Source organism: Silurus meridionalis, chromosome 17 (genome assembly GCF_014805685.1).
Source record: "Silurus meridionalis isolate SWU-2019-XX chromosome 17, ASM1480568v1, whole genome shotgun sequence".
Taxonomy (NCBI): Eukaryota; Metazoa; Chordata; class Actinopteri; order Siluriformes; family Siluridae; genus Silurus; species Silurus meridionalis.
The window spans coordinates 850,601-860,600 of record NC_060900.1 but is presented as its reverse complement, the minus strand read 5'-3'; the positions used below and the strand labels follow the sequence as shown (position 1 = coordinate 860,600).

General features: G+C 39.4%; 2 protein-coding genes across 2 annotated transcripts in view; both read left to right on the top strand.

Moving 5' to 3' along the window:
* The window catches only part of kazald3 (Kazal-type serine peptidase inhibitor domain 3), a 3,880-nt gene extending 32 nt beyond the window's left edge, over positions 1–3,848 (top strand). Inside the window, exons 1-4 of the mRNA XM_046870522.1 lie at positions 1–752; positions 1,636–1,796; positions 1,882–2,029; positions 2,278–3,848. The exon at positions 1–752 is cut by the window's left edge and continues 32 nt beyond it. Of these exons, the coding sequence (XP_046726478.1) occupies positions 248–752; positions 1,636–1,796; positions 1,882–2,029; positions 2,278–2,363 (900 nt within the window). The 5' untranslated portion in view covers positions 1–247 and the 3' untranslated portion in view covers positions 2,364–3,848. The remainder of the gene's footprint in view (positions 753–1,635; positions 1,797–1,881; positions 2,030–2,277) is intronic.
* A 3,022-nt stretch (positions 3,849–6,870) lies between these two features.
* Positions 6,871–10,000, top strand: part of dok2 (docking protein 2) — a 9,132-nt gene continuing 6,002 nt past the window's right edge. Inside the window, exons 1-3 of the mRNA XM_046870517.1 lie at positions 6,871–7,007; positions 8,017–8,148; positions 8,430–8,600. Coding sequence (XP_046726473.1) covers positions 6,906–7,007; positions 8,017–8,148; positions 8,430–8,600 — 405 coding nt within the window. The 5' untranslated portion in view covers positions 6,871–6,905. The remainder of the gene's footprint in view (positions 7,008–8,016; positions 8,149–8,429; positions 8,601–10,000) is intronic.

Here is a 10,000-nt window from a genome sequence, read left to right as displayed (position 1 = left end):
GCAGAAGGAGTCTGTGTTTCTGCCCCAGTGCTCGCGCACGCTGCCCCGCTCCCTCTTCCTCCTTCTTTATTTGGAGTCTTGTACGTGTTTATTTGCTATGCGCGTGAGGCAGAGGGACACCGGAGCTCCTCCAGTCTCCTCCAGGTCTCAGCACGGGGTTCTGCTCGGATTCTCGCGTCCTGTTCCGTTCTTTTGATTAGATTTTTTTTGTTCTCTTGTTCGTCGCGAGCGTTCGAGTGGGAACACAATGCTGCTGCTTCTGGTTCTTCTGACCCTGAGCTTCATACCTGGACACCAAACCTCTCCGTCCTACAGATATGACGACGACGTGGACGACGTGGACGACGACGATCTGGCCGCCTTCGATTACTACCACGCCGCGGATGAGCTCGAGGACCGGAACGCGAGCGCGAGCGCGTGCGAGCAGCGGCAGCCGTGCGCCCCGGAGCAGTGTCCGCCGACGCCGGGCTGCAGAGCGGGGCTCGTGCGCGACTCGTGCGCCTGCTGCCTCGAGTGCGGAAACCTGGAGGGGCAGCAGTGCGACCCCGGAGACAGGAACGTCTACTACGGGCTGTGCGGAGACGGACTGGAGTGTCGGAGCGACGGAGAGACGCAGGAGCCGCAGTGTGTGTGCGCCTCGCGCGAGCCGGTGTGCGGATCCGACGGACAGACCTACACCAACCTCTGCAAGTTCAGAGAAGCTCAGTTCTCCAACCAGGGACTGAACTCGAGCGAGGGACCCTGCAGGACCAGTAGGAGCTTCTAATACCGACTTATAGCTTCTCCATAACCATATCTTCAACGCTTCATACCCGCGCGTGCATTTTTAAAATCAGGAAATTCAACAAACTTCTGAGATCCAAAGTCTAATCAACATTCTCTGAGTACTATAGACACTAATTTGCATGTTCTAGCCTTTTGCATAAAACAACAACATCTCTTTCTTTTATTTCTAATGAATTATATTGCGGTAGGACGTCTTTAAAACTAATTCTTATTGACCTTATAGCAGCGATAAACGTGCGTTTCCTCACCAGTGTCTCACCAGTGTCTCTTTATTGTGTGGAAAAAAAAATCACGGTCTTGTTAAAGAGAAACGATTGTAAAATATCCTCTTTCTTGAGAAGTTGCATATATTACAAAGCTCTGACACTGGAGACTCCTTCCAGGAACGTCACCTGAACACGTTTCTCCTTTACAGAAAACGTCACCATTACAACAACTTCACAACTTGAAATGTAGTGTAGTTAAAGAACAGATCAGAAGAAACGATTTGCCTCTGTGAATTCTTTTTCATTGCTTCTGTCGAAAGAAAACTAGTCGATTCAGCATTTTCTTTTTTTCTTTCGTCCTCGTACTGACCGTGTATCATATACAGAGTTCTCTTACAAATGTTTCCTCTCCTAAACCTTTTAACTGCCTGTTTGGGATTTTTGGACTTTCTGGAGCCTGTAATTTTCCTGCAGGTTTTCAGGAGGAGATTTATGACCTTTGAACAACTGCAGCACAGCCAGAACTTCCACAAGGAGCTCTGATGGTTTACTGAGAGGAAATAGCTTCTGAACATGATCCCTTGTCTGATCTCTCTCTCTCTCTCTCTCTCTCTCTCTCTATTTATTTTTTCCTCCTGTGTAGTCCCCATCATCAAAGTCCCTCCACGTAACTTGGTGAACATGACGGGCAGCAGTGCGGTGTTTCTATGCGAGGTCTTTGCCTTCCCTATGGCGCTGGTGGAATGGAGAAAAGAGGGAAAGGAGGTTGTTTTGCCTGGAGATGATCCTCATATATCTGTGCAGGTGGACAATTTCTGATTTTTGCATGTAAACTAACTGTGATGATAAAAATGCTCATGCAATCTTACATGGTCCTCGTCCTACATAGTCCAGAGGAGGTCCTCAGAAATACGAGCTCTCTAGCTGGCTGCAGATTGAGGAGGCGACTCGGGAAGATTCAGGAACCTACAGATGCATCGCCAAGAATGACCTGGGCAACATCTCAGCCACTGCAGTGCTGGGAATTCTACCTCCAGGTTATAGAGTTCCACATTACACTCTACAGCTCTTAGAGAAAACATCTATTAGAGATCATTTTGTGTCACTGAGACCAAAGACGTCTCTGCAGTGAAATCATCTCGTATTGTCAACTTTTTCCTGCCACATAATTGCAGGTCAAATCAAGGTCAAATCAATCGAAAGATGTCTCGAAAAAATTTAAAGATACTAAAATCGCTCTGATTTTTTCATCTTCTTTTGTTTTTTTTTTTATTTATTTTTTTAGATGAGATGTCCGCCTATTTAGAAGAAACAATGAAAGAATTGATGGGATACGATCCAATCAGAGACTACGATGGAGACTATTATTGAACCACATTAGAACTGAAATGTTTTCTAGACAAAAAATGGACAAACTCAATTTGAAGACTAAAACCTCCTGTGTCCATGAGAGACTTGATCTGGACCCAAATACAAACAACATGAAGAGAACATGAAGAGAACATGAAGAGAACATGAAGAGAACATGAAGAGAACATGAGGAGAACATGAAGAGAACACAGAGAAAACTTGATGCAACATGAACATATAATACACTCAAACAGCACCCTGTTGGAGAAAAAGCATCCCAGATGAAGGTTTAAGTAGAAGATGAAGGAGGATATTTTTTGTATTTTTCCCCTGTGATGTCGACCGTAAAGTAGATCTGCTTCTGGAAAACAGGGAACTTGGAGCACATTCCAGAAGCTCAAACTCAAACTCTTTGCTGAATCTCGGATTTCATGTGTCTGAAATCTAAGTCGTAATATATCCCTTTTTTGAGTTTATACATTTTTCCATATGTGGCATCTCTCCGTCTGTGAGTTCTAGATCGTTTCCCAAAGGGAGGAGCTTCGTCCACAGCTCCACAGCTGGTTTTCTTTAAGTGCTTCTGTCTTGAAGCTTGAGCACAGACATTTCCTTTTTTTTATCTGTTATACAGTTCAATCACTCATCCGGTTTAACTGCACTCGTTAGCGAGATCATTTCATCTTGTAATATTTCCTGTCTTCAACTGAGTGAGGTCTTCAAGTGAGATCTTTTATACTGTGTTCCGATCAGACTAGATATCGACCTATTTATTATAATGTATGTTATTCGATATATTGCATAGTTTTGATGTACTTGTGTATATTAATATCCAGAGGACATTTCAACACAGTGGAACCTTTTATATTCACGTCCACATAAATACACAGTACAGAATTATTATTTACAACTACTTTATACCTTTATATTGTTTTATTGATAATAAAATACTTTGTTTTGGTGATCAGACCATAAAACAGGTCAAATAATTAGGAGTTTTGTTGTATATTTTTATGTCTAGTTCTCGCTCCGATTGTACAGTTCCTTTTCTCTGTGATTCTGATTAGAGCATAGTGTTGATTTGTCTCCTGGGAATCAGTTCATTACTTTCCAGTCTGGTTTCGGGTCACTCGGAAAACAGGAGAAATAATTGTGGAATTGGAAAAAAACCTGGAAGCAGGAGCAGGGGGCTTCCCTACTTTCCTCAAAACATTCATTACTGTCCTGCATGGAAAAGACATTACTGGCACAGAGAGGAGTTTAGTTCACCTCCACATACATACATGAATGAATGAATTGTTTTATTGGAAACAGCTCAAAATTATACAATGTGTAAAAAAGGAATGTAAAGTCAGTCCCCGTTTTCTGCTTGCAGTGAACATTCCACAGAATCACAAGTAACTAAAGTATTTGTGTGGAGCTCATGTTGCCACATGGTAGCCATTGGGAATTACCTCCAGACTCTACTTGGGAAAAGATTCTGTCTGAATAAAGGTAACCATTTCCAGACATTCAATTCTTGACATTGGTTATTTGTATTTCTTTGAAAGAACAGGAATTAGAACACATTTGAGGTTAATGTTCAGACGTTTCTACAAACTTCTGTAATATGATATTTATAAGAATTACAATGTAGCATTGTATGTAAAAATCGTCTGAGGCAAAGACCTCAAAACTGCTTTCTTCTACTTCCAAATCCATAGAGGAATGTGAAGCGTGAATTGTTACAGAACATTTGTTTATACTCAGAAACAAACTGCTAAATCCCAATCTGGTTTTGATTTAAAGCATTTAAACAATATTGAAGAATCTGAGTTTGATGTAGAAGAAGAACCATAAACAAAAATTACTATTAATTATGTGTGTTGCTTCTTCCAATAAACATCCAGCTGTAGATTTCGATCTGTAATAAATAAACCAGAGGTGGAAGTGTGAGGAAAAACTCTGAGATTACACGAGGAAAATGCCTTGAGAGAAAAAAGAGGAATAAGGAATAAACCTTGGTTAGATCCTCCTGTGGTTGACCGTAGAGGATCCAAAATACAGGTTTTGCAGAATGTCCTGGAGAAGACGAGTGGATTGCTGTGAAACGGACTTTAAACATTGATGTGAATCTATTGGCCTGATCTGAATCGAACTTCTCAAAGGTTTTTCTGCCTTTCTCCACTTTAGAGGGGGTGGATGTTCAAGCTCCAGCTGTTCCCCATTCCCCCAAAAAAATAGTAATAGTAAAACATCAAGTTTAAAATGTGTAATTTATTAAAATATCAAGTTCTAAATCAACAACATCAAATAGCATCAAATTTAACAACAGAGAAAATAAGAAGGTATTTGTGTTTGATTTCCTCACTGACTAATTAATTTACCCACATTAATGACCTAATTGTTTGTTTGTAGTTGCTTTGAGTGAATGAACTTTATTTTTAATAGAGAAAATCATAAATTAAGTTGAATGAAGAACATCTTCTTCTTCTTCTTTCGGCTGCTCCCATTAGGGGGCGCCACAGCGGATCATCCGTCTCCATACCCCTCTGTCCTCTTTTACACTAACCACCTGCATGTCTTCCCTCACCACATCCATAAACCTCCTCCTTGGTCTTCCTCTTTTCCTCCTTCCTGGTGTCTCCATCCTCAGCATTCTCCTACTGATATACCCCATGTCCCTCCTCTGCACATGTCCAAAACATAGGGCCTCTCTTACTTTGTCCCCAAAACAAGTTGAATGAAGAACAAAAAATTTATATAAATCCTATTTGTGTCCATCCTGTCATGCCTTTATTTCCCACTAGGGGCGCCATATCACACTTTGAGAACCCTAGATCTAAAGCTGCAACATCTCAGTGTATCTAAAACAATTAGCAGTCAGACTTTGAGTGAGAATTTCAGTTTAATCCCATCGATGATGAAACAATACTCAATGGATTTCAGCACTTTTCCATTTAGTTTAAATTGTTCTTTATAAGAAATAAGAAACAATCCGTCCAAATTACAACCAGGGATCAACAGATTGGCAGCTGAAATTCATCTCCAGAAGTTTACTTTTGCCTCCATCAAGACTGTTTCTTCTGATGATGAGACATCTAAAGGAGAAAATGAGCCCAGGTGGTGTAGCAGAATCCTGCACAAGCCAGTGTTCATTCAAAATTCAGCTTTTGACTTGTAGTCAGTGGATTGTTTTGTGAGACCTCGTTGAAATGGTATGACATCAGCTTTCGGAGCTCAGGATTGTGGATTGTCTCTAACTGGGTCTAACGGGGTCTTATGGCTCAAATCCCATCCGAATCCACTATCCACTCATTTTTATATTGTATTTCTTTTTTCATGTGTAAATGTTGGACAGGCATAAAAATCATTTCACTACATGTCGTATTCTGTATAAAGTGTACGTGAGATTTTATTCCACTCTAATGGTGGCACTGAATTCCTCCTGGCACACTTTCTTCTGATGCTTTATTGCCTTCCAGGGCATCCGAAAATAGAATAAAACATAGAACATTCCAAATCAGACTAAAACCTCTTGCTCATTGGACCATGATGCTTTATTTGGTGCAATATAACTGTAGTGTCCTGTATGTCAGCAGTAACACAAAGGTTTCTCGTTTAATAATCATATTATTATTCATTATCTGATTGATTTATTGATGACTTTATACACTTTTAAGGCATTTTCTTGTTTTGAGTGTCAGAGCGTGTGCCAGTGTTGCCTGTTGACTTTCTGGCTAAGACAAGATGATTATGTTCATGATGTCTAATTTACCATCAGCTCCCATAGAGGGCGCCAGAGAAACAGAGCAATTTGTGGAATCACTTTGAATATATTTTGACAGCTTTCTTTCTTTTTCTTTTTTCTTTTTTTCTTTTTTTTTCGGAAGGAACTGAATAAGGCAAATTTACCTTCAAGAGCAATATCTAATACACTGTTGCCTTACACTCTTACACACTCTTACACTGTGTGTGTGTGTGTGTGTGTGTGTGTGTGTGTGTGTGTGTGTGTGTGTGTGTGTGTGACAGTGGAAACAGGATGTCAGTAACAGCAGCTGACCACAGAGAAGAAATGACACCTTAAGTGTTAAATCTTTTTTTTGGGGTGTTTTTTTAGACTTGCCAGTTGTACTGACCCTCATGTACACACACTCTGCACATTTCACCAGTATTTTACCAAACTGTAACTTTATGTCTTTAACAGTTTGCAATAAAGGAAACACCTGTGATTGCAAACTGTAAATAAATAAATAAATAAACACAAAATAACATGTATGTGAATTGTGGGGACCTGCGCTCAGGAAAGAGGTAATGCTGTCTGACATTTGACTCTTTTGTACAGCAGTTTCAAGGAGACACACGTCGAGCGTATCTCTTGGTGCAGCATGTTGCAGAAGAACTCATCTGGGTTATACAGGATGTACAAATGGCGGAACTTGGAGATGTTAGTTACGTCACAAGCAAATACGCAGGAAGGGGTTTTATGATGTGTGTGTGTGTGTGTGTGTGTGTGTGTGTGTGTGTGTGTGTGTGTGTGTGTGTGTGTGTGTGTGTGTGGGGTGAGGTGGGGGGGTGCTACACTAGATGAACGAAGCCGTAATTCAGAGTTGTTTTAAAGAGGAGAACATGGAGGAGGACATTAGAAAGAAGGGTATGCTTTATCTGCAGCAGAAAGGCTTTGGAAAGGTAAGAATATTGTACATGTCGGAATTCACATGACCACAAAGGAAGTTTTTGGTAACTAGTTCTAGCTGGTCTCAGAGGTGTTATGGTTGACACATTAAAACTCTGATGCTGAAGATCTTGTGCTTTAGTGCACAAGAGTTTTCTGTGTGTAAAGTAAATTATAAGATTATATACGATTTTTTATTCACTCGTTCTTGCTTTTTTGAAAACAACCAATCGAGCCTGCATGTAAACTGTCTGGGGTTTTGTACACAAATAATAAATAATTATTAAAGTGTAAACACCACCAAAGACCTGATAAAAAACCTACGTCAAATCAATTGCTATTGATTATAAAACCGATACGAGTTTTTAGCATCATCGTGTACGTCTAATCATCATAAGATGAACCTGTGACAGTTCTGAAAGCAGGCAGGTGGTATAAAGTATGTATTTATAAATGTCTGATTGATATATTTCTCAGAATAGAGTTTATTTTGGTCTGCTTGAGATGGAGCGCACTCTTAAATCAGACCTTGTGAGAAATAAACCATAGCCTGCAGGTGAAATCTTCTGTATCAAAGCATCAGATATCAAGGCTTCAGTATTTTGCGAGTAAAGGGTCCTCGGGGGGGGTTTCAACTCTTACATTAAAGTTTTTGATTTTTATTGAAGAAACCATGTGCTGTAAGGCTTTGCATAAAACTCTATAAAGGGTTTACATGAGTTCTCATAGTGAAGTCTAGAGGGTGACCCCAGGGTCCAGGGACCCCCGGGGGGGTCAGGTCCAGCTCATTTGTCCATCAAAAAAACCTCAAAAACGAAAAATAATAATTTCTGCGATGTTAAATGTATCCAGTGAAGATCTGGAAGAACTTTACATCTGAACAATAAGCAGAATTGTATTGTATTCGCCTGATTGAGGGGGATTGAGGGGGTTTGATGTTAGTTTTATCATATTTGTAAAATCCATGAAAGTTTCGGTCTGTTTTTTTTAAACAATATGCAATTTTGCCGTTTATGTGTGCAGAAGTGGAGAAAAGTGTGGTCCATCCTGTACTGTGAAAGCACCTGCTCCATCTCACGCCTTGAGTTTTTTGATTGTAAAGATGGCGGCTCTGGGACGCTGGAGAAATCCAAATGCAAGCAAGACACCAAAAAGGTAAATCTGTACAGAGATGTCAGGTGAAGTGGACATCAGTGTGAATGAGCAGTATTTATATTTATGTTGGTGTTTAATGCACAGAAAGCAGCTTTTAGAAAACGCTGTTGTTTTATCAGCACAGTTGAGCTGAATCACAGACTGACTCGGACTGAGCAGAGCCGTTGCTTCAGTTTCTGTAGGAAAAAAAATTCAAATGAAATCATATGAATAGTTTTCTTTTCGCAACTACAGAAGCATGTGATAAAATGAAAGATTTATCTTCTGATTCATATTTACAGATTATCAGACTGAGCAACTGCATTCGTGTGTCGGATGCCGCAGATGTCGACGGCTGCCCCAAAGACTGCAAGGCTTTCTTAGTGGAAACCACTGAGAAGACTTTTATCTTCGCTGTAGAAATGGTTGAAGTCGAAGACTGGATGCAGAAACTGTGTGAAATTGCATTTCCTGTAAGTAAGAACTGACTTCTGCTGCAGCAGAACTTCACTGAGTTTTCATTTTATTTCAGCTTGTGAAAAGCTGTAAGCACCTTGAGTGAACGTACGGAACATAAACCTGTTGATATCACACGCAGATGATCTCACGTAGATTAATACTGTAGACCACATGAGATACCATGAGGAACATTTAATCAGAAGTACCATCTGATGTGTTCATTATAACTGATCACTGTGCATTGTGTAAGTAAGGAAACACTGGGTTGCTATGGTTACTGTTAACCAGAAGTCAATTATTTCAATATATAACAGAAATTCACCAAGAACAATCATTTGGTTTGATCTATTTATAGTGACAGTAAATGTTGTGGAACATCAGATTCTGGTGCTGCTTCCTTTTTTTTGTAGACAGTTCACAAGACAAAAAGGAAAACTTGCAGTTTATTACGTTTTCGAGGACAGAAACGTCGCTATATGAACATTTCCAGGGTGTATTTTTGTTCACTGATTATGTGTGGTGTTCCTGTAAGAACTTTGAACTGCTGAACTTTAGGGAAAGGAACCTTCCAGGGTTTCGATTAAGATCTTTATCAGATCGCTGATGACTTTCAAAACCGGAGTTTTTCTTTCCGTGCATTTGATCGTGACCTTTTTTCAGCACGGGTTTGTTACAGAGAGATAAAGTTTAACTTGCAGACTTCAGATTAGCTGTCGGTTTAAATCAGCGGTTTCAGTGCTGCTTTGGACCCGAGGTCATGGTCTGAGAAAAACCTCCAGGTTATCTGAGTTATAGGAATTCAACAATGGAACCACACGCTAGGTTTAGTTTGCTATTGCAGGCTAACTGGCTGTTGCCAATAATTCAATTTAATATTATATTATATAAATAATTTTAATAATATCAGTATAAATTAGATGTAATTATTGAAGTATTTACACGAGCATCAGATTCAGACACAGAAATGCCCTCTGATAAATAATCGTCATTTTTCTGTTTTTTTTCTCCGCTGTGATCTGATTAGTGGATAAATGAAAAAGTACACGACATCATTCAGTGCTCCAATTTTTAAAGGTCGTTCACAGCTTAGGAGAAAAAGTCAAACATTTGTTGTCACAGCAACTAAGCAAGTGTTTGTTTTTATATTTTAAATGTATGTTTTAGAAAACTTACATTACACTTACATAAACGGTGTATATATATATATATATATATATATATATATATATATATATATATATATATATATATATATATATATATATATAAATATATAAACGGTTTGAAAGATTTGATGTTTGTGATGTTGATTTTGAATTGTTTCATGTGAAATAGATACCAGAGGCTTCAGATTCAACATTTTGACACGTTTATCTGTATTTTCTTTCTAACACCAGACCTTTACAGACGTTAA